Source organism: Mixophyes fleayi, chromosome 6, assembly GCF_038048845.1.
Source record: "Mixophyes fleayi isolate aMixFle1 chromosome 6, aMixFle1.hap1, whole genome shotgun sequence".
Classification (NCBI taxonomy): Eukaryota; Metazoa; Chordata; class Amphibia; order Anura; family Limnodynastidae; genus Mixophyes; species Mixophyes fleayi.
Genome location: NC_134407.1, coordinates 175,052,937 through 175,079,085, shown reverse-complemented (window position 1 = coordinate 175,079,085; position 26,149 = coordinate 175,052,937). Strand labels below are relative to the sequence as shown.

General features: G+C 39.8%; 1 protein-coding gene across 1 annotated transcript; it reads left to right on the top strand.

Moving 5' to 3' along the window:
• Nucleotides 1–8,920: 8,920 nt before the first annotated feature.
• On the top strand, nucleotides 8,921–21,731 carry DCAF7 (DDB1 and CUL4 associated factor 7). Its single transcript, XM_075177360.1, has 7 exons — nucleotides 8,921–9,154; nucleotides 14,335–14,493; nucleotides 14,591–14,702; nucleotides 15,804–15,922; nucleotides 16,756–16,965; nucleotides 17,236–17,353; nucleotides 18,487–21,731. Exons 1-7 carry the CDS (start codon nucleotides 9,017–9,019, stop codon nucleotides 18,657–18,659), a joined length of 1,029 nt encoding a protein of 342 aa, XP_075033461.1. The 5' UTR covers nucleotides 8,921–9,016; the 3' UTR covers nucleotides 18,660–21,731.
• The last annotated feature ends 4,418 nt before the right edge of the window (nucleotides 21,732–26,149 follow it).

Genomic DNA, 26,149 nt, shown 5'->3' with positions numbered 1-26,149 from the left:
GTTTCTACTGTTACCATACCCATTTGTATATTTACTTGTAGTTTTTTGTAATGCTACTTGTTCTATTTTTTGTATTCACAGCTTGTAAGCACACTGGGAAGCTTACAATGATCTCTAAAACACTAGTAAAAACATATGTAAATCAAACGAGTCTGTGCTTTCACCAGCATTAAAGCGCAATAAAAATACCAGTGGGTAGAGAAATAATTCAAAAATTCTAACCTGCTGAAGTCTGGAATGGATAGAGGCCATGTGCAGAGGAAGTCAGTGCAGTTAACGCTAGCAGGCCTAGTGGTGTCTCTGCTACCATAAAACAGCTGTTCCATGGTATGCACTGTGCAGCAAGTAACAGCACCCTTACATGCTTTGTAACAGATCACTGCTAGGTGATTTATGTTCATTTTACTATGAATTACTTTGCAAGTAGCTAAAACTCCCAGCTGGTAAACCGATACCCCCTAATAACCCTGTCACTGCTGAGACACCATAGATGACAGAAGGTAAGGGGCATATATGCAAAACCACATTGATCACATTTAGGTACAATACAAACATAAGAGAGAGAGAATGGCCTTTTGTGGTAATACTTTATATATTCTGTGTATATATAATCCATGGAACCCAATACTCAAGCAAGTGCTGGCCTTCTTGGATTTTACACGAAGTACTGTCTTGGGCTAGATTTACTAAGCTGCGGGTTTGAAAAAGTGGGGATGTCGCCTATAGCAACCAATCAGATTCTAGCTTTCATTTATTTAGTACCTTCTACAAAATGACAGCTAGAATCTGATTGGTTGCTATAGGCAACATCCCCACTTTTTCAAACCCGCAGCTTAGTAAATCTAGCCCCTTGTGTTTCTCCTTTGCAATAGGGCTTATACAGTAAGACTATATAAAACTGGGTTCACACTACAGGTTTTTTATTCAAGTATCGTGCCAATCACACGATAAACAACTGTTTAGTAAGATATCACATTAGTGTGTACGCTCACTGAATCATGTTTTATCTAACCAAAGCACATTGTACTGTTTTATTTTATAAACTTACTGAAATTCAGGATCAACGAAGGAACGATGTTGTGCCAATTTGGAAGTGTCCATGTACTCACGACCATCTGATAATTTTGCCAATACTTCCCCCAACAGCGACGTCTTTGTGAACGTGCATATTTAAATTTATGGTATTGTCTCCGTGCTGTGTTGTCTAAATGTAAAACATAAAGCACATGGAAATAGTTGTTTTTTTCATAGCGAATTAATAATAAACTTTTTTAACATGCTCTATATGTCATCTATGTGTTCCTTTATGCAAGCGTATACAACATGAATTATTAACACATGTGAAAAATCAATATTCTCAATAAAGTCTCATTTATTTACTGATGTCAACATCGTTTGAGCAGATGCTTAGGACAGATCAAAAATCACAGATCTGACGGTAAGTCATGTAGGTGTGTACACATGAATCGACATACTCAGCAGGACTTCAGTGGTTGGTAAAAACTCTACAGATATCACATGGGGGACTACCTTTAAAATGTTCCTAGTAGTGTTATGCTGGCGGGTCTTCTCATAAATTTACAGAACCGGTAGAGGTCTTTGCCTATAGCAGCCGCCTTTCCCGTAGAGCTTGATGTGCTCACAGGTACTCAGATGCCCCCAGGTCTTAACTCTAATGTAGTGTAAGTTCATGCGCAACACCACAGCGAACAGAAAAGAGGAGCAAATCTGAAAAGGAGCGAGAAGTCCGAAGGCAGAACCTAGGTTTAGGGTCCGTAGCAGACAGAATGGTCAGGGATAAGCAATAAGGTCAGGGCAGGCGGAAAACAAGAGTAACCAGGAAATAGGTCCAGAGGTCAGGGCAATCAGCAAACAAGCAGAGTCCAAGTAACGAGCCAAGGGTCACAGCGAAACGATCAATCCAGAGAATAACAGTGCACGCAGTACACACGAGGTCAGGTCAGCAAACAGGAAACCAGAAGCTATAACCGGCATGGAGGCTAAGCCTTAGATACAGAAGCTGGCCAATAGTATTTAGGGGAGGGGAACGCACTAATAGGCCCCCCATGGTGTGCCAAATTTATTAAGTGTTTTGCACACGGGCCCGGCTAGCCCAGATGCCGGGACGTGGCGCTGATTACAGCAACGGCCGGGACCCCAACAAGTAGTTTTCATTTACAACTTCAATGAAATTTAGAGGTGGTGAATGTTGAACCATAATGATTAAATTATCATTTTAAAGGCAGGCACACATAGTCAGGGGCACATTGGGAACTTAAAGTGGCCCTGGAAAAAAATCTTAAAGTGGCCTCAATTGGAGGTGGGGTCAACACAAAAGTAGGCGGGATTTAGAACTACTGAAATTTGGTTATGGTAACACTTAGGAAAACCTGGATTTGATGACACAGTGGGTCATCTCTAAAGCAAAGCAATGAAAAAGCTGCCAGTCCTGTGCTATAAAAATATAATAAGTCCTTTTGGACGATTTGCGAGTGGTTTATACCTCTGATTTATACCTTTTAAACTTGTTTAGTTGCCTACTAACACATCCTTCCAAAATTCCCTTCATAGAAACATATCTGACATTGTTTAATAAGTTTAACTATTATGAAACATGTTGGCACAATTGTATTTGATAAGTCTGCCAGAGCAGCATATGAGCACCTTAGCCCACTGTTGCATCTTTTCCTGATGTCCTGAGATGCAAACTACCAGTCAAATTTCTATATATATAATGTGTACTGTGTGTTTAAAAAAAAAAGGCATTCAAAATAATTCTTACAATAAATGGCTATCCAGTGCGATCACCACAAAGGTGAAATTTTGCAAGCATCTGCAAGAAAACACTTCTTTTGTAACAATTGTGTATGAGCTCTGTGCCCAGTGATTGGTGGTCGTTTGAATTAATCAGTGCAGGGAGGGTTGGCAGACAATGGCATAAGTGAAGGGAATAGCTATTTCAAAAGTGTTTGCTGGTGATATATTAGGTACAAGGGAGGAAGGATTAATAATATTGTCAGTGCAATGGGGGTGGCCATATGTTCTAGAAAGTGATCTGAGAATAGAACCAGTGCAAGGTAGAAGGCAGGTAATGGAATCAATGCAAGAACCACTAAAGAATCACCAGAGCTGGAATATGGCTCTGGGGGGCCTGGGGCACACAAGACAGGGGGTTATCATTTTAGATACATTTTAGACAAATACACAGGCAAAACTGTGTGCACTACTGTTCGTTGCACACAGCTCTGCTATTACGAGAAGTACAGTGTGAAGTGGGACATACCTAACAACTGTCCTTGTAGTCAGACCAAATCCTGACTAAGCAAGACAGTCACCCAAATTCGGGACTGCTCCACCATATGCAGGACAGTTACTGCTTTTCTGGATCCTGGAATGTTGGAGGCCCTATTTGTAAAAAATAAATAAATGGGTACATGAAATTTAGAAAACTCATACTAGCCCCAGCATTAAATCAATAGCACCCACATTTAATAATTAGGCCTCCCTCCAGTCTCAACATGAAAATAATACTACTTACATTTGATAAAAATATCTATTTTCCTTGAACCGGCCCAGACATAAATGTAATAGTATTCCCAAAATAAACCTCCCTCCCTCCAAACAGCCCCAGTAATAAATTAATAGCATTTACGTTTAATATAACCATTTCCAACAACAATCCCCGTCATTATATAATGAATATTCACATTTAATAAATGGCCCTCCTACCTAAACTCAGCCCCACATTCAATTAATAGCCCCACACCACTTCAGCATTAAATTAAAGGTCCTGTCATCCCATCTTAATTTAATAGGCCCCACCAATAAATTAAATTGCCCCATCATCACCCCACAAATAAAATAACACCAATTAAATAATTAGCCCCCATCTAAACTGCACCATTATATTAATAGCCTACCTCCCATCAGAGTGCAATTAAGACAGCCCTCCTCCCTTCTCTCATATCACACAATATATTAAGACCCCTCCACTTCCTCACACATTAGGGCAACATACACCCCTTTTCCCACACACATTATAGCAGACCCTCTTTCCTATAATTTAGTATAGGCAGGCCCCCCCCTCCTTATAGTTTAGTATAGGCAGCCCCCACCCCCCACTTCCATCTAGCTGCTCTGACCGGCATCGTTCCTCAGATCAGGCAGACAGGAAGTGATGTAAGACTTCCTGTTTGCCGCACAGTATTGTGGGACCTCATACAGCAACAGGCAGCCTAGCGATTAGCTGCCTGTTGCTGTCCACTGACCACCAATGCTTTTTGATCGCACCCTAGACATCGTCCCTGCGCCAACCCCCTTTGTTTTCCATCTATTTTCTTGTATTTGCAGATCTATTTCCAAGACCAGAATTAGGAGACAGGAAACAACAGACAATATAGAAAGCAAATAGTGGGACGGGGGGGGGGAGCAAAGGCTAGATTGTAACTGTTATAAAATCACAGGAATATAACAACAAATAAAACAATCCAGATGGCTCACTACTCAGGGTAATAAGTGGATCGTAGTTTGATACAGATAGATAGATAGATAGATAGATAGGGTGTAATTACATATATCGCGCTTTCACAATCGTCGTAGCAAGGACCATGTAGTACAGTAGAGTCAAAGATCTTCATAATGTTGGTTTGCGATTTTTCAGGCAGGGATTCTATATATGGTCCCCAATTTACATAATAACGTTCCACACCTTTCTCTATGTCTGGGAGAGTCGCACTTTTGTCAAAATAAAGGACATCTAATAACTCTGACTTCATGGAAGTGAGGAAAGGAAAGGAAGCCGAAATCCAGGTTCTCAAAATAATCTTTTTCGCTATGGTCAGTATAAGTATCAATACAGGAATAATATTAATCACTGGAAGATCCGATAACCACTCTCGGAAGTCTACAAACAAAAGTGCCTTGTGATCTTTTCGCAAAGAAACATGAAAACTGGAATTTATAAACATCATAACTTTATCTCAGAATCTGGTAATTTTTCTACATGACCAGAAATTATGAATAAAGGTAACATCATATCATCGGCAAATAATGCCAATTTACAGTCATTATTGCAGACCGTACCATCTTGGTAGACTTTGCTTGACCTTAGAGCAATCGCTAAAGGCTCCAGTGCCAAGGCAAATCTGTCCTGGTCGTCGGTATTTCTCAATTCGATTCTGGACCCTTGGGCCTAGCTGGAGCAGGACTGAAACAGAACTTAAAGGCCTTGATGATCTCTCTGCTCATGTAGAGTCATCAGAGTAGCACAAGCAGTATAGGAGTATGAGGACCGGAGTCTGTGCCTGAGTACTGAACTCAATCCCGACTCCTTCCACGGGACTGGAAGCCACTAATAAGAACTCGGATAGGAAACACACGGAAACTCAGAACAGTGCGAACTGGAACTGAAGACAGGAACTCAGAACCGTGACGTGGAGTGGCAAACTCAGGACTACATGGCAGGCACAGACCTGGAACCCACACACAGATACACACAACTGGAAATAAGCCCTAGAGACTCAGAACCATCTGTAGCAACAGAACAGGTGATACCGGTAAAGCCACTGGACGGTGCAAAGTTCTTACTGAGGTGAGCTCTCTTGCTGAATGTAGAATATTCCAGGAAGATGAGCAACATAAAAGTGCAAATTACTTGCAGAATGATGAACTACAGATAATGCAGGATGCTAGGAAGATGATATGCACTTTAGAATGCAGGATACTTGAAAAGTGATATGTAGTTGGTAATGCAGGATGTACACAGAAGATGATCACTTGTAAACACAGGGAATCAGGAACAGTGCAGGAACAACTGGAGCCAATGATGTTGTAGAATAGAATTGTACAGTTTTGTAAGGGGTTCAGTAATGTATGTTTGGAGTATCCTATCTATGAGCAATATTTAAGAGCAGCCATACATAAAAAGTTTGCTGGAGAGTAAACCTAAGGATACCAGAGTAATATTTGTGTGCATGGGCTGAATGAATGGACGTGCCCCCCCCCCCCCTAGTTGAACAGAAAATGTAGTGGTAAAGGGAATAGGGGGGACCAGGGATATCAGAGAATAGTGATATAAATGTCAGTACTATGGAGAACAAAAAACACATCCGGACATAGCGAGACCCTCCGAAACATAACAATTATCGGTCGCACGAGGCGGCGAGAAAATATTCAGATCTATTAATGTAAGTATAACAAACAATAACTGTCGTAATAGTGGCAACAGCAGCTTCAATAATAGTGGAGTAGGTGTGATAATGAATTATGAAATAACTAGAGAGAAATATAATGAACTAGTAAGCAAGTGGAACATCCTCCATCATTATAATAAAACAAAGAGGTAAGGAACATAGCAGCTCAAGAGAATTGCACTGATACCTGAAATGAAGTGATACTCGGGAGATAGGTGGACAGTGAAAGTAAGCGTAGTATAATGTTTAGACATAGTTACGAATAGTATGGAAGATTGTCCCAGAATAGATCAGCCATTCAGCAATTAGGTGTGATATCATCCGGGGGCACAGGGGGCATTGCCGCCATCGCCCCCTTTGTGTCCAGGGAGGAGCTTGCATCGTCTGCCGCCATAAAATCCTTTATATCTTTACCATCAAAAATATGTAGGCGGGCTGGGACATTAATGCAAACTTCTGGCTTGCAGCGATCATACTGGTACAGACAGGGAAAATTCTATCCTCGCTCTGGTGACCTCAGCAGAGTAGTCCTGAAAAAAAAGCAGTCTACCGTTGTCCCAAGAGATTAGTTTCTTAGCCGCAGACCAGAGCAATATCTTATGTATAAAAATTAGACATTTGAATATAACAGTCTTTGGGCCACATTGTCCCTAAAGTGACCCAGATGATGGGACCATTCAATTATAATTTCTAATTGCTATTCTGGCAGTTGGAGAAGTGCCAGAAAGGTAACTGAAAGGAAATGATCTAATGCCGGGCCTTTAATAGTTTCTGGTAGGCCAACCAGTCGAAGATTGTTGTGCAGAGACCTATTTTCGAGGTCATCAAAAGCGAAACTTAGACTTTCAAGGTCGCAGCATCTTGGAAATTCTACCTAATACTCCGCTCATTAGCACGTACTTGCTGGGCCATGTGTGACAGTTGATCTTTCAGCACCTGTATGGCAGCTGTAAGTTTGCTAGCTTGTGTCTGCATCAGGGGTTTTATTGTTTCTTTAATTGCATGGACTACCTCTGCGTATGATACAGGTGAAGAGGTAATGGGAGACACTATAAGATTGAGCAAGAGGGGGCCAGGGAAGCACAGGAGGGGTTAGAGGAGACAGGAAAGGGCAGTCAGTTTAGGAAGACAAAACAGGGAGAAATATTAAGTTCTCACATGATGAGAATTGCATATAATTCCCTGCTCTGAGCTTATTTTGGGGAATCAGGAGGCCAAATTTGCAGTGGCAGAGAAGTACACCACCAGATTTATCAATGCACCTGAACCAGTGGCTATGTGTGCCTCATTATATTTGTGCTGGGCAGGAAGCTGCCGATGCAGTAGAGGTGTTTTCAGCCAAGACCAACACCCATATGCTGAATTGCCTAAAATAAGACACAATTGTTGGCTTATGTTGAACGCACAAATACAGCAGTTAGCACATGCTAGCAAACAAGGATCATGTTGAATCAAAATATGGGACTGCGCATCAAATTTGCCAAGAGCAAAGAACGGTATTTAAAGCTGGGGTACATGTACTTTAGAAAGCAGCTGTCAGCTACCCAAATTAGAGACAGCCATTTTGTGGGCTGAAACAATAAGTTAGCTCTGGTGAAGTTGGGTGCGGGTGGACTTTAATGGCAAATGATATGCCACTACACTCAACTGCACCATGTGCAAATAGCTGTACCACTCCATGGTTGGCAAATAACGATGCTGCGAATCCGTCCATCGTCGTTCAGTCCGCCACTTCTCTGTCTAGCTTGGATTCAGAGAGATTCACGCCATCACACCGTCCGCACTTGTCCCTTGGATCTCCCTGAGGGGAGGTCTAAAATGTAGCCAAGTATGATTAGAAATGCTGCCCCCAAACCTGCACAAACTGTAGATATACTCATGTTACAGGTATTTCGTTTTCCAAAGACTACTATTTGCCATTGTTCAAAAAGGCTTGTCCGACACCCAGTGCCGGATTAAGGGAACGGAGGCCCCTGGGCTAATGGGGCCTCCATTCCCCTCCATTCTGATTGGTTGCTATAGGCAACATCCCCACTTTTTCAAACCCGCAGCTTAGTAAATCTAGCCCTCAGTGTGCAAAATAAGAAGAATAGTACTGTGCAGTTGGACCCTTATTTTCAAACCATGGGCGAACCAAAACTTGAGACCATCAATGAAAAATAGGGATAGTTGGCCGCTTTGTGTGCCTGCAGCCCAATACCAAATTATTTTTAACCTAATACTGTTTCAGGTGTTGTTTGTTATAAGCATACTTAACAATAATAATGTGCTATAGTTGTACAATTAAAATGACTAATATGTAGCTCACTAGCTGCTGTGGGACTACAATTCCCAGCATGCCCTAACAACATTTGTTGTCAGCAGTCTACTTATATCAAACACTAGATGTAAAGCAAATCAATCTTTAGGGCCATTGGTGAACCCATTTTAGAAAAGCCAGAAGCCTACGCTGGTAACGTGAACAGGCAGAGAGAACAAAAGGATTCTTCTACCTACAGTTCAGAACCCAGCCACTCTCCGCCTCTATTTCTGCAAGTCTCTAAGCAGAGAATATAATAACTCGAAAGAGAGGCTCGAAACACACATCTAGCCAATCAGAATCCACGGTGTTAGACCCCGCCCATTAAGTGGCACGTCGAATCAAACTACTGAAACTTTAGTTGAGGCCAATCAACCTTGTCTCCTTCCCTTGGAATGTTTATGTCGATGTCCTGCTTCGTCTCTCTGATTGGCTGTCTCAGTGAGCTGCTTCGTGCGCATGCCCGGTTCGGTTCCACGGACGTCTCGGTAATTGTGTGTCGGTAACGGTCTCCGCTCTCAGCACCATGTCCCTGCACGGGAAGCGGAAGGAAATCTATAAGTACGAGGCACCATGGACCGTGTACGCCATGAACTGGAGCGTGAGGCCGGACAAGAGGTTTCGTTTGGCCCTGGGGAGTTTTGTGGAGGAATATAACAATAAGGTAACAGGAGAGATCATGCAGTGGATACTGTCTGATAATGCATCCATCATTAATGCCGGCCCTCCTAATAGTGTTTACACAGTGTACGTCTTGTGTGTAGTAAAAGTACTTTTACCTTTAGTATGTTAGTGTAACTGAGTCTGTAAAATATAGTATAACTGGGTCTGTAATATATATATATATATATATATATATATATATATATATATATATATATATAATTATACATACATATTAAAACATACACTCACTTGCGGCCCCTCACTTGCTCTGCCATATGCCATTCAGACCTCCCACATGCCCTCAGACCCCCACATGCCCTAAATATGCCACAGACCTCCTCGTGTATCCCTCAGACCTACCCACCTACCCATATGTTCCTCAAAGCTTGCCACATGCCTCTCCCCCCCCCGAAAGGCCCCCATAAGGTATCACAAGAGATCAATAGGGGATGACGTGTCTACAACACAGTCCCTGCACAGTGATTAGATAGTTCTTACACAGTGTACATCTTGGCTGAGTAGTAAAAGTTAATCTCTACTTTGTAAAAAAGCAAGGAACAAGTCAGATGGGAGCCGCAGGTGGAAGGTCCACCGGGCCTCTGGCAGCCCGTGGGCCTCCGGTTCCTTGTCACTTGTATAAAGGCACAAGAACACAGGTGACTTCTAATATCTAATAATTTACAGGCAATGATGCATTCCTCCTTTTAATACACACTTTCCTAATGCACACTGTTGACATCAGAACTCACTGATTATAAGCAGTAACATCTGAATTTACTGTTAATACAGATTATTTACAGGATTTTATCTATATAAGCATCACTTGTATTGTGTAGAAAAATGTGTGTTGTACTTTGGAACTTATTATTTTGGGAGGACAGCAGAAATATTTGTATTGAGCATGGATAAGTTCCAACTATTAGAGTAGCTCAGCTTTACCTTTTAACAATCATTTTCATGTTCCCTATATATGAATAGTACATAAATGATATCAGACATGTATATATCCTGTCAAAGGAGCCAGAGAAAATGATTGTGCAGTGCTAGTCACAGTAGTCCCACAGATTTTCTTCTCATTTTAAACAGCACATTAAGTATTTCTAATCAGCAAGAAAGATTCAAGACAGCTGGCATATACCTTGTGCTTGCCCTACTTCTCTATGCAGAGGCGTAAGATACCTGTGGGTTCTGCCATTAGTGCAAAGCAGAGAGTAGTCATTTAACTTTGCCCCATTGAGAGCTTGTGTTTATGGTTGTTACTCTATCCAGGTCATTCTATGTGGCTTTTCCCCTCTGAGCTTGTTACTGTGTGTGGGGGGTGCCTCTGTGTTTGTTTTGAATTGTCTGTCTGTGATGCCCAATAAGTGAGGTTTCACATATGTGTAGAGGAAACATGTTGTCCGTCGGTGAAGCTGCAGGTCGTCACTCCTGTTTGCTGGGCAGGTGATTAGTAGAAGTGTATGGATACTCCACTTTTGCCAGATGGCAGGCCAATATAATGGTTAGGATTATCCTCTGTGCAGATCAGTTTGTAAAGTTTTGTTATTGTCTGAAGGAAAATGTTTGATTCCTGGCTCTTTAATTTTAAACTATATTACACCACTGCTATCCTAAAAACACACATCTACAGCTTTTGTTAATTGGACAATCGCATTGAGTATGTATTTCTAGCCATAATGTAGCCCATTGGACGGGTAACATTTTTTTTCAACATACCTTATGTGCCTGAAAGTAATTTGGCAGAGGAATGTAAGAAAATGGAAATGCTGTCAAAAAGCACAGATGACAGTTCTTTGAAGTACCAAACTTTGCCTGTCACCTATACATTGTGGACTGGACCAATATGTACTACAAGACAGTGGTATCGCAAAAGCACTGAGAAAGCAGGTTGCCAGTCACATTACTCAGTTCTTATTAATTTATACTCTTTTATACTATGTGTGTGTGTGTGTGTATATATATCTATCTCTATCTGGTACGCTGATGACGATAGCAGTGTTTTAAAGCAAAGATTTTTGTTTGTACCAACTAACAAACATAACACTCTCAAGTGCAAAGTTTACCTTTAACAAATTAAATAGACTGAAATTAAAATAATTTTATTTTTAAAAACTGAAGTTCGGGCGATTCAATGTTGAATTTATATCTTGTTCTTTACTGGGCTTCTTGAAAATTATTTCTACTTGACTCCTCCTTACTCCAATAATATGACAGTTTGTTTGATTGGCCTTTATATATACATGTTTGTATATTTTTTATATTTTTCCTTAATAAAAAGTTATTGCAAAAAAACTGAAGTTGCTATAGATGCCACTACTAATGAAATCACACTTGACACAAACCAATTCATTGAAGGTGATGCTATCTAAAATGGGAGCAGCTTTGACCCAACAGTTCCTTAGGAAGCCTTTGTTATGTACCATAACAAAGAATCATAAAGGTTTGGAACAGCCACCTGGGAGACCTGTAATATCTGCATGAGGTTCTCTTTATCACCCCATATCAACTTACCTTAACAGGTACTTGGAGTCATGTGTACAGAATGAGAAAATTTACCTTAAGGATACCATGGCGCTGTTCCTTAAGTTGGCGTTTTTGCCACCCATCCCTTCAGAAAGTTTACTCTGTGCAATCCATGTAAACAGCTTATATACTTGCATACCACATACAGAGGAAATAGCTGCAACCAAACATATGTTGGAAATCAACAGCAAATACACTGGTCCTGACAAACATTTTTTTACGCTTACTTGAGCTGATGATGACGAGTAACTTTTTTGGGTTTGATGGTATTACCTCAAATTATGTGGATGTGCCATGGGTTATCAGCTCCTTCGTACACTAAAGTATATATTTGAGGTAGAGCGTAACACTTTTTTTTTATTAATTTATTTATTTACTGACCCTGTTGTCTACAATAACAATTCTGCATCGGATACATAGACAACCTGACCAAATCCATTATTTGGATATATGGCCACCGGCTCATAACTAGCATTTATCATCACCATTTATTTATATAGCGCCACTGATTCCGCAGCACTGTACAGAGAGAGAGAACTCATTTACATCAGTCCCTGCCCCCTTGGAGCTTACATTCTAAATTCCCTAACATATACATAGACAGACAGAGAGAGACTAGGGTCAATTTAATAGCAGCCAATTAACCTACTAGTATGCTTTTGGAGTGTGGGAGGAAACCGGAGCACCCGGAGGAAACCCACGCAAACACGGGGAGAACATACAAGCTCCACACAGATAAGGTCATGGTCGGGAATTGAATGCATGACCCCAGCGCTGTGAATCAGAAGTGCTAACCACTTAGCCACCGTGCTGGCCAAACACCATCAAAAACCAATGGATCCCAATACCCTTTTACTGGCCAGCAGTCATCACTCTGCTCCTTTAATGCAGGATCTTCCATACTCCAATGCTATATACCCATAGATGACATAACAGAATCCAAGCAAGAAATGGACAAAATAACTACATTTACTGGTAGGGGCTATGTTCTCAACGTCCTTCAGAATATTAAGAAACAACTGCTCTCAATACCTAAGCAAAGACTTTACAATCCAAATGTAAGACGTCTGCAGTGTTACCGTGGGTCTACTCATATACATCCATAAGTAATGTTATAATTTATTGGTTTAACCAGCAGAATGGTTGCCTCCACAGTGTTTGCAATAGTTGGAAGTTTTGCTTTTCTCTGGCTTGCACTGGCAGCAGTTTCTTGGGCTATGGCAAAGGGAATGGGACTGATTTAAAATTTTGGACTCTAGTACATATTTATTCCAAAACAGTTTTGTTTGTTTTTTTTTTTTTAAATCTCTCCTGCCTTTCTTCATAGTTGCTGTATAATTCCACTATTATGAATATGACAGGTTTTTTTGCTTACAAACGGTATCTTAAACTAGAAAAACACCTTATTGGGTTGCAAGGTATTGGTGGAGAAAATTTTAGGATTCATCAGGTTCTCTGAAATAGCCAGGGACCATGTGCAACCATTGATCTAAACAGCAAAGATTAGGCACCAGCAGTAAAAATGATGTTGCTCATTGACTACCTAGCTTCTGGGACTTACACAGTCCTGTTTTTATATTTGAAAGTAGTTTCATGTCATATATTCACTTTCCTTGATATTTGGTTTACTATTCATTAAAGTAATGTGCTTCTACTTAATGTTCACTGTAAGCCACAAGAAAATAATATGTGAAAGGTTAGGCAGTCCATGCTGATCTAGAGCAACTTTTGAGATGTATAAAAATGGGTGCACAGTAAAAAAGGTACTGTAACTAGTCTGATGCTTGTTTTCATATTATATACTGTCTAGACAAGACAAGCACATATTATTGATTGGGCAGCATGGTGGCTTAATGGTTAGCACTTCTACCGCACAGCACTGGGATCATGCATTCTATTTCTGACCATGGCCTTATCTGTGTGGAGTTTGTATGTTCTCCCTGTGTTTGTGTGGGTTTCCTCCTACACTCCCAAAAACATACTAGTAGGTTAATTGGCTGCTATCAAATTGACTCTAGTCTCTTTCTCTGTGTGTGTATGTTAGTGACTTTAGACTTTAAGCTCAAATGGTACAGGGACTGATGTGAGTGAGTTCTCTGTACAGTGCTGCAGAATTAGTGGCGCTATATACATAGCTGATGATTATTGATTGGTAAGGATTACATAAATTTTTTTTTTTTTAATACTTCCATGGTAATAACATGATGGCTGTTGCATGTATGAGCCATGATCTAATTATTATTGTTTATATCCTGCCAACCATATTTTCCATCGCTGTACAGGGAATATGTAATCATTCACATCAGTCTGTAATGCACAGGTCGTGTTAATTTTTACAGTAACGCGTCCAATTGAATTTACCCCCGCTGTGTATTCATTGAGCAAGGGTCTAGGGTACTGAATTTTCTTACTGCCATGACACAATCCATCTAGAAGGGTGATGGGGATGTGAAGTATATGAGCAAACTTTATTTTCTGACATCCAAGGGAATGTAAGATGGTATTTTGATATTATTGTTTTGTTTTTTTAATAAATATAATTTTAAGGAGTGAAACTATTTTGTAGGGTTTGTTGTCTGATTGTCACGTGAAAAAGCTGGTATTACTTGTGTAAGCGAGTGTCACTACATAAAGTATATTTCTCTTTCTGTACAGGTGCAGCTGGTTGGTCTTGATGAGGAGAGCTCAGAGTTTATCTGCAGAAACACCTTTGATCACCCATATCCCACCACAAAGCTTATGTGGATACCGGACACCAAAGGAGTGTACCCAGACCTACTGGCGACAAGTGGGGATTATCTGCGTGTCTGGAGGGTGATTAAATCTGACATATAGAGGTTTTTAATTCAGCGAATATGATTATAAAACAGATTTGTCAATTTAAGCACTTTTTTGTTTGTTTTCGGTATAGGTTGGAGAGACAGAGACCCGTCTGGAATGTTTACTGAACAATAACAAGAACTCGGATTTCTGTGCCCCCCTCACCTCCTTTGATTGGAATGAAGTGGACCCCAATTTATTGGGTAAGAATTCTGGAGGTTTCTATGAGTGGTATTTGTTGTGTTCTGAAGCTTCATCAAAAGATTCTAAATAATGACTGTTAAAGAGCAATTAAACTAAAGCAGCAAAATCATACTTCCAATATAGTGTTTAAGTTTTCCTAAATCTGACTTGCTGGAGGCTACTGTTCTTCATGGTGTATATGGGGAGAATTTATCCTATCATGTAGTGGTAAGGGAATGGAGAGACAGTGCTAAATTGCCATTATGCATTGGGACGCGTGTAAGTGTCAGTTCAGTCTGGTCTCCACGGTCCCAAGGATTTTCCATTAGAACATTTAAATTTCATGCATTGGATTCATAGTGACTTGAAATTTCTCTCAGAGATTGCCCCATTATGGGTTCCACCTTCTCGCCAAAATGTGCTCTAACATACTTCCCCATTTGCCCTACAAGACAGGGCGACTCTGACTACCTTCTTATCCTCCTTCCCCAGTTATTTTCCCTACTACCTCCACCCCTCCCCCCGTCACATTCCTCAATAAAATATTGTTTAAAAAAAATTGTAAATGATTGGCAGCGAATTTACACTGATACAATGTAAATACTGTGTACAGATTGGTGAACAGAAACACAAGAGTATGACAAGTGATATCACTGCTTGGTTAAGATGCAATTAACCCTGCACATTGAAACATGGAGGTAAAATACAGTTTACAGCCTTACCCTGACATTCCACTTCAGTAAAGTAAGATTTGGTAATTTCTCCATCCCTCATTAGACAGCCAACATCTTTAGAAGACTTTTGAAAGTGAATCTAATAATGGATAAAAACCCCAAACTACAAAACTCAGTGTCGGTGGATCTGTTTAGTTTAAGTATGAACGGTTCGGCTATTTAAGGTATATTACTCTGTTCAGTAATACATTGCCTTTGACCTATATTCACATCAACAGGCTTTTAGTTTTTGGTTGCAGGCTGTGGGATGTGTTTGGCTGTTTGTGATGGAGTATGAAGATAATACTCCAACACACTTAACTTTTTAGTACAGGTTGAAGGTGAGACTGAATAGGTATTTTACTGTTAGGCAGAAAGCATAATGCACAATACTTTTCCTATTCTCAGGAACTTCCAGCATTGATACAACTTGTACCATCTGGGGTCTGGAGACTGGTCAAGTCCTGGGCAGGGTGAACTTGGTATCTGGTCATGTGAAAACACAGCTCATTGCTCACGACAAAGAGGTGAGATGCCCTCGTTATTCAGGTAGAATTGGTGCGGACAGGGTATGTATGAATGGACTCATCTACATATGTTTTTCACATGTTTTACACCTCCACAGCATGTATAAGATAAATGAGTATTCCTTTATTGAGTTTCCATGTAAGTTATTTCCATTCATATTTTCAGAATCATCATAAGAGGATTTTTCCTGAATGTGTGTGTATATATGAGGGTGTTACAGATCCATCGAATAGTATTACAACATATGTAATCTTGCTAGTTCGCTGTTGGTTCTCACTCAAGTCTGCAAAGTCAGAAGCTCAAGGAACCTTTTATCCTTTTCTGGTGATCTGTCAGCTTACTTAATCTGTCGATGAACGTGGGAGTGTTTGAAAATTGGCGTACATGTGTGCAAAAGCATGCTGTCATTTATAGCAGCCAATTAGATGCTTCATTTTCTATTAATGTCTGGGAGTGGGATCGTCATATGTTGTAGCGAGTCTTCATGTCCCCAATTATGCGGTTTGCAAAAATTGCTGTTAAGTTTTGCTAATTTGAGAAGAAGGGACTGGACAGAGGTGCACTGAGAAGGGCGAATAGACGAAAGTTCTTTGGGACCACATAATTATTCAATTACCTCGCTCAAGACCTAATGTAAAAACCGCTAGGCAGGGTTTAACAGACCCGATTATAGCCCTTATCTTGGCAGCATGAACTGTGAGCCTGATACGCCTTCTACTGAGCATGTGAGGGAGACGGATGGGTTGGCTTAAAGTGCTTTCTGTTATCTGGAATTACCCCTGTCCTGGCACTCATGAAAACCTAAGTTTACAGTGTGCCATGTGTGTTACAGGTGTATGACATTGCATTTAGCCGAGCAGGAGGCGGCCGGGACATGTTTGCCTCCGTTGGAGCTGATGGCTCCGTACGTATGTTTGACCTACGCCACCTGGAGCACAGCACCATTATTTATGAAGACCCTCAACACCACCCTCTGCTAAGACTGTGCTGGAACAAGCAGGACCCCAACTATCTAGCAACCATGGCCATGGATGGAATGGAGGTAAGAGTCACGCGACCCCTTCCGGAGGACAGCTCCTAGGAATGCATGTGGAAAAGCCACATATGCACACTATGGAGGGTGTAGTTAAATAATCCAGGGTGAATTTAGAGGGTTTAGTCTGCTCTGCCACAAAACTCTTATTTTGTAAGTAAATATAGATTTAAGAGGATTCTGGACAATCTACTAATTGTAGATTGCTGGGTGATCTAAAACAAACTTGTGTGTTAGGCTTCATATTACTCATTGGAGATTCCCTTTGTTCATCCACAGGTTGTGATTCTGGATGTGCGAGTGCCCTGCACCCCAGTGGCCAGGCTTAATAACCACCGTGCGTGTGTGAATGGCATTGCCTGGGCCCCACATTCCTCTTGTCACATCTGTACAGCAGGCAAGTATCAAACTAAAACTGATTACTAGGCTGGGTTTTTCTTTCAATGTTGTGGATGCGACAGGAAGAATTTATCTGCTCCAATCCCTAAATAATATCTGTAGCGTTATTTAAAACTTTTTTTTAAAGTAGTCACTGTTTGTTAACATTTATGCTACTTTAAAATGCTGGATGTCTGAGCATATCACTACAACATGTTTAAATAAATATATTCATTACTTCAATGTTGCCAGTTTCTGTACTGTGATGTATATCGTTGTGTTTGACTTTTATAATTTATAATTTGTGTGTATATAGTATAATCAAAATTTGGATCGGTATCATTTTACTTTACTAAATTCATCTGTCATCCAGTTATGATTGGCACTCCAGGGTTCCTAATAACAAACAACGTTGGTGCCGTGTCTTTATACTAACGTAGTGATATAAGATGACACAGTTTTCCTACTCTAGTTTGCATACATACATGTCTAGCCATTTGCTCAAGTCTTTTGTTACACTTTTTGGTATGATTTACTCTGTTTTGTGGTAAATAAGGATGAGTTTACTTTACTTGAAGTTAGATGACCGCATATTGCAATGATCTTTTGCAATATATGTGTGATATTTTGACTTATAGAGTTAGATGTGCATTATAAACACTATCTTGGTTACTATGGATATGGTTTGAAGTGCGTTCTGTGACCTTTTGGTGCCAGATTCCCTTCATTGGTGGGGTATGTAACGGGTTATTTTGCACTCTGTATGTTATCTTGGTAAACGGTCCAGTTGGATCTAAAACATTGGATTAAAATTACTTTTTACTACTAATATAATAAAAATTTTCCACATACAGCATGGTTGTGAAAAAAATAATTGGTGCCACTAATCCTCTCCATTTTCCACTCAATGCCATGTTATGTATTTACTTCCACTCCTTATATACTATATGTAGGATTTGGCTATTTCTATATGTAGCACAAATGTGACTAATCACAGCTCCTTGCCTAGTCTTGATGTTTTTGATTGTGTTCGATAGAATTCGTTCTCAATCCAATACTTTGATACAATCAAAAAATAAACTGGGTCTTGCAAGCCCATAGGCAGTTGCAACAGAATAACTTTGTCTTACTTGCATTTGCTTCCTCCCATAGCCGACGACCACCAGGCCCTGATCTGGGATATTCAACAGATGCCACGTGCCATTGAGGATCCGATCCTGGCCTACACAGCAGAGGGAGAGATCAACAACGTGCAGTGGGCAAGCACCCAACCTGACTGGATCGCCATCTGTTACAACAACTGCCTGGAGATCCTCCGAGTCTGACTTTATTTATTCCAACCTCCCCTTACCCCATACCCTCCCCATCCCATCCCATTGTCTGGGATTTTTTTTTTTACATCTATAGTGTTAGTGTTCAATATATTCCTGTTGGGTTTTGGGCCTTACATCAATAAGCAATGCTAACGTATAGGTGCGAGAGAGGCTCATCTAGTTTAAATAAATTGACCCCACGTGACTCATCCCAACTACTGTTGTGAATTAGCTCTGCTTAATAAATCAGGCCCTTATGTCCAGCCTGATACAGGAGGTGTGAAAATGTTTCTTAATACACTCCCCCTTTCTGAGTCTGTATTTTATTTTCTTCTGTGTAGACAACTTGTTAGACGTTCGGTATCTTCTTGCTGTGTTTTACTGGTGATAATTTGAGGGCAAGGGCCATTTTTGCAACATTTCACCTGTAATAATGCCTATGTATGCACATTAATAATTGTGTGTTTGTGGACTTGATATTATGTTATCAAGCGATGCCTGTGGCAATTAACTTCTTTTCTTAAACGGAGCCCTTTTAAGTGGGCTATATAATAATCTGATAAGTGTGTGATTATTTTATTTCCACTGTATAACATTCTGTTGGTTGGAAGAAGGGTACCTCAGTTTGTTGGAGTCTGGGAGCGGCATACACTATAGATATACAAGATCAGTTAACTATCCCAGCTGCAGCCAGAGGTAGGCAACTCCAGTTTTTGTGAAACTTCATGTGTAGAGCATTATGCGCCTTGTAGTTCCACAACAGCGGAGAAGCCATCATTCTCTATGGGAAATCTACACCACACAATGTAAATGGCAGCAATAGCTTTCTCTTGAGTGATGTACTCTGGCAATGGGAGTACCCTTGGGTTTTATCTAAGAATAATATTGGTGAAGCACATGTGTGCTCACTGCTATATTATTCAATTTTTTTATTCTTTTTTTTTTTGTGGCCTGTGTTCTATTATTATAAAATGCTATATATGGTTCTAAACTTTTTTTTTTTAACTAAGCATATTGATTCATCTTTCTGAGGTCCTTCAATGCTTTTTGGCTGTGCATTTATGTAGTCAGGAGCAGTTTTATATATTTGCCCTGGAATATGGCACAAAGTTTCTGTGCTCCCTCTGCCTTGGATAGAACCAGAGAGCAGCACTGTGTCACATGACAATGAAGATACATAACTGACTGATTTTATACAAAAGCACAGAGGGGAAACTAGAATAAGTAATGCACTTAGTCCAAGTGGCAGGGCGGATTGTACAAGCCACTAAATCTAATAGCAGAAATCACTTCTTTACCTAAAGTGGACCTAAACATGGAAGAAATGAAATATTGTATGTGGGAGGCCTGTGTTCTCACCTCTGAAAGTAATACATGAATGATATACATATCTAAAGACTCAGACCAGTTCTACAATTTGGTTCATTGCTGACTGGTACCTGCCATATCACCCAATGTAGTAGTTCTGTGCTGTGTATAATCATCCTTTATAATGTATAGGTTTTGCTTCTATATATTTTTTTTTCCTATTAAGTAGGTTGAAACCAAAATGCTCTGTTGTACTATACATCGCTACTGTCATGGTGGTTTATTGCCCAACTCAGTGACTTTGGGTGGACTTTAGCAGAAATAGGGCAGTATCCAGTGAGTCACTATTAATAACTTTAAGGCTAGTTCCTCTTTAACTTGAGTATATAACATATATGCTCACAAGAGCCACTTTCAGGGCCAAATATTCATGAGCGTGATTCTGTGACATCATTGCAAACTACAAGTTAGTGTGCTTTTACTGAACTTGGAAATAACAACTTGCACTTGTGGCTGTAATAGTGGTGACCGGCATAACATATTTTTCATGGGCCTTACCATTGCGGAGAAGCATAAAATCACATTCTCATATCTCAATACCGCAGCTTGAAATGTTAACAGCCCGAGCAGTGGGTTGCTCCAATGGCTGATTAGTGAAGCTGGAGCAAACACCTCATATATAAACTAATGTACTCACTCTGTGATATCACCACATGAACTGTGTGTCTGACTGTGCACACTCTGTCACATGAGAATAACTAAAAGGCGGAAAGTATTCTGATCGGGAGAGCAGCTGGGACATTTTTGATAACCATTTGTTATGGTGCTAGAAGGTTGTAAACACTGCAACTGGCTGAAGTAATCTCAGTGATGTTACTAGCAAATTGCTCGCCCTACATTCTCATGAATATTTGTTCAGCCCGCAATATTCCCTCCGCTGTGTAGGGCACAGGTCCACAATTTCGCATATTCAATTAGAATATCAGTGATAGGCAGTGATGTACCACCATAGTCATTCTCTAACACTGAGATGGCACAGGGCACGGTGTATATGCATTAAGAGGGCACCACCTCCTACTGTTGATTGAATAGGGGAAAAGTGTACTATGTGGGAATAGGTTGGTGTGCATATGTTACAGTTGTCTACACATGTCCATCGGTTATGGCTAAAGTTTGCTTGCTCTTAAAAGGTAACCACATTTTATTTTATTTATTTTTTAATTCATATTCCATGTATGATGAGAAGATGAATTGTAAATGATTCACTTTTATGCTGCCATTTGGTGGAAGAATAAACCCATTACTTCTAACCAATCTAATTGTGAGCTGGTGATTTCAGCTTACTTGTATAAATTCAGTTTGAAAAGACAGTAGTCTGAGCTCTCACATTCCCCTCCCTCCCTTATTCACTACAATAAAACTTGGCAGACAGCCAAGATCATTAGTGTTACAGAGAAACTAATGAGTTTAAATATTTTTTTGTTTTTTTTTCTTTTTCAGCTATAAGACTGCAAACAAATTGAATAAAGAATGTTTGCAAATTATCTTATCGACTGAAGGATATGGATTCAAAAATAAGTGGATTTACCCTTTTAAGAAGATATAAAAAAAACTTGATAATTTAGTCATTTGAGGCAGTTTTGTTGCCTTCACATAATACCTTACTTTTGCCAAGCAAGAAACAAGGCAGCTTCCAGACTGTTTTGCCCATGATTTACAGAACATTTATGCAGAAATAAACCTCACTTCTAAATAAAGTTCCACGTTTTAATTGTATTCTGTGTTCCATTTTCTATTGCTGATAGATTAAGGCCTGCAGTTTATTGGCGGTTGTTTTCCTCTGTTTCTAGGTATATATCCAGTTTTTGTCCAATTCAGCCACTTAAGTGTGTAGTTGCAGACATTGATCCTGTCATGTGCAGCCAGCTTTCTCATGGGCATAGCTTTTTAATTTACTTTCATTGCAGTTAGATTAATGGGCACGTAACAACTTGAGATTCTCATGAATCAGCATTCAACTGTGTTCACCTCACAGTGACCACAAACCTGAACTGATTGGATTCATCTTTCTGAGAACCTCCCTTCTCTACCCACCTACATTAGTTTTATGTGCAGGTCCAGCCAGTGCATGAAAGAAATGTCAGTGTGTATAGTGTGGTTCTCAAAGAGATCAATGACCTCAAGCTCTGGTGCAGTGAACTCTAGCCTATAATATGGTCTAAAGCTGTACACTTCCAAATGTACGGAAACAGAGTAAACGTCCAGCTTGGCTACACAAGTGACCAAGAGGCAGCTCAATACCATCAAAAATAGGGCCTGTTAGCGCTTCTAGCCATATTTTGCTAGAAAACTATTATTGGACATCAGTCATTTTTGGATTACACATGCAGTGATGTCAGCATAAATAATATTTTGAAGGGCACAGCAGAGAACCATTCAGAACTTCTTATGGAAGATTACATAGGATATTTGCCAAATGAATGGGCTATAAACAATGCTAAACAAGTAAATGGCATATGTCTATATTGGTGAATGTTACAAAATACCTTTTCATATTTCAGCAATTTATTCCTTAAAGCTGCACATTCACCTACTTGTTACACTTCACTAACCTGTTCCCTTCCCCAGCCATAGCCCTAGCAATGCTTCATGCAGCTGTCTTTCCTGGGGCTCACCATTTTTGATGGAGAAACTGGACATCTATTTAGTAAAATGTAATGTGTCTGTTGTGCAGCTTTAATGTTTATAATAACCCTTTCAATTGGACCCAGTATCCTAACATAACTATGCTGGTGCCTTTCATACATAAAATAAGAATTTTATCAAAACAAAATAAGTTGCCTCTTTCTACCTTTTACCCAAGAAGAATGGTATAGGACAACTTTCCCCAGTACTAGAGTGTTACTGCCTCTTTTTCTCTTGTTGTTTGTAAAGTGGAGCCACTGCTACCAGACAGGGAAGGCTGGGGACTTAATGTTTTTCCTCTAAGGTGTGCACACACAAACCAATCCCAACACACCTCTCCCAAATGTATTGACAAATGCAATGCCTATGCCACAAACACTTTGTTTTGTTTTTTTTGCTGTTGAGCTGACAGGTTAAGTGTAAACTAAGAATATAATCTAATATATTGCCTAATATTTTGTTTTGCACAATTGTTGAAAGACCGTTTTTTGTTTTCTTGCTACACAGGTCATTAGCAAGCTTAGAGAGTTATTTTTTTGTACCTCAAGCTGTCAAGAACTGTCCCCAATGATCGTATATATCTATGCCTTGCCATTTAAACACGCTCTTGTGTTGGATTGTATAGTGAGAGGATTATACCACATGAATAAGATTGATAGGACAGCTCCAGGAAAACAAAGTGGTTGAAACAGAAGACAAACAGTGGCCATTACAGAATGGTGCATTCTGCAAGCAGAACACCATACATCCAAGAGTCACGATTTGCAGGATCTAAAAAGAAGTTGGCATTGCAGAGTAGGAGTGTGGCCTCTTTGGAAATGAGGGGAGTGAGAGCTTGGTCTAATTTTCCAATGAAGAAATTTTATCCCTTTAATATTTATATTATATGAATGTACAGGAAAAGTAAAATCACTGGAATGTATCGGTGTCACTGTGAGGAGCCCTTATAGGCACATGTGTTTTCTCTATTACAGGGCTGCCTATGAAGCTGGGCCCTATAGAAGATACATGGCATATAGATTTCCTTGGCGTGAGGTGACAACTGAAATGGTGCTCTTTTCATTTTATACAGAAACTGACACCTTTATACTAATGTAATATACATTATATAAGACTAATTATTATAAACCATTAATTTTGGTAGGAAGAATATTTCCATGTTTTCATTAATTCCATACATTCTGCTGCCCCCATGCACATGAGTTTGCCTCATCGCATTCTCAACTTTCATGTTCAAATGTGGGTTGCTTGCTTGATACCATGTTATTATGTACATGTTTTTATGGTGCTCATTTTAAAATGTTTATTGCTTTGTTTATTGTGATACTGCTGGTTACATACCTAATAACGAGGCAATATGTTGTGTAAACTATATTGTATGGAATGGAGTTAATGTGACAATAGGTTTCATGTCAATAGTTGTAGTGCAGTGCTTTGTAGTTACACTTCATCCTGAAAATATTTCGGTTGTCAGGTATCTTAAGTCTTTGGCTGCTAAGATGAAGTGGGACTCAGTATTTAGCCCAAAATTTCAGAGGGTGATACCACTAGTTTAGGGGTTACAAGAAAACCCATTCATCACTACCAATCTGGTTGGTGGGTTTTCTTGTAGTACTGCAGCAGGAGACCCACCTACAAAATAAACTCAAGGGAAGCCCTTGATTTTCAAACAGGGGTGCTCCTATTATTGGCTGCAGTTTATTATTATTTATTGTCTAATGAACAAAAACAAAGTACACAGGAGAATGGGGGGGGGGGGGGGGGGTGGGGTCAGATCCAAACCCCAAGCTCTGAAATATTTGTGGGCACCTACATTTCACAGCATGGAGTTCCCTTTTTCAAACACAGATGCTCTTTTTTTTTTTTTTTATGTTTTAGCTAATGCATTTTTTAAATGTTTCAACTAGAAGCCACAATCACGCTCCCCACATTGCTTAATAAAAAGCAACACCCTTGTTGTCACGATCCAGCACTTGCCTGAGCCAGCGTCTGTGTGTGTGACAAAGGGTTAATCAAAAACAACCACCTGGTCTGTTTAAAATGATTAATCCTGTCTTCCACACACTAAATTACCAATTATGCTACCGCCAATGTTTTTTGTGAAGAGCTGACACACAGGAAGCCTTCGGTTCTCCCTTTAAACTAATCTATCACAATTTACTTTCATCAGAGTTGTCATAAACCAAATGATCTCTATTCCAACTATATTGTGTTCTAAAACCAAGTCGGACCAGTGAATTCATAAGAACACAGAGACCTAAATTTATTAAGTGTAATTTAATATGGAAAATAAATCCACAATGCTTAAGATTAAAACCAATTAAAATGACATGCAAAGAGTATATTACAATAGTTTCTTAAAAATAAGAAGGAATACAACAAGAATGCTAAACATATGAAGGATCAGTTTCTGTCTTGCTGGTAGAAGCAAAAATAAAGGGACGCATCTCAATATTGACTCCCAAAAAAACTGAAAAAAATCTGGTAGAGCTACAGGACATTTTATACATGCTGTAGGTACACACAGCATCCCCTTTCACTGTGGCGTCTGTACCAGAAAGTGTGTGTAAGTAAAAATTTGTTGGTTATGACCTCTAATCACATTTCAAGTCAGGTTTTATATACACACTGGCCTAACTTCTTACCAGAATGTCTTATAAAGATGATTTTAACTACACAACAGGTGATAAGTTTACCTTCAGTTTCATACCAAACATGACTCATGTAAGTATGATATTTGTGTCCTTATTTCTCTTCATTCACACATATCCCACCTGCTCTGGCCCCACAGTCAAGATGTTCTTAGACCTCACGGATGTTATCAATAACCTTAAAGAGAGATTTTAAAGCCCTCAATTTTTATGTTCTGTGCCCTAAATTGGTACTGGGCCCTCACCTGTAACCACCTGGCTGGAGTTCCCTTATCCATAAATACCTCATAGGGAGAACAAAAGAATTGAGCACAATCAAAAGATACTTTAACTTATCCTGCACCATTCAGGTTTTAACCCATGGTTGGACACAGAGTTCGCCTCAGCCACACCAATCTAGTACTATGAACTAATTCACAAACACATATTTGCAGTTTTATATGCCTAGTAATTCGCTTGCATATGACACTTGTTAAAAAAGGGGAGTCCCCTTTCAAACAAGAAAACCCCTTTTTATGTATGGCATGGTGATCAGCAGACCCAGAAACGCAGGTGCATATTTACTTTTATGTTCCTGGCAGCCCTTTACGCTAGACTAACTGATATAAAATAGGTACTATTTTTGTCAGGCAACCAATAACTTCAGTAAGGTATGACAATCGCTTTCTTTCAACTGGTTTCCTAGCCTTAATCTAGTAAATGAAATGCAAATGTGAAACCTTTTTCTTTGTTGCACCACATCCTGGAAATTACTTTACATTCCAGGCTTGGATTAGAAAGTGAATTTACCACATATTTGATGCTGTAGAGTTCCTATATGTTATGCCTTGCCAACCTTTATTTTTTGCGCCTCTGCAA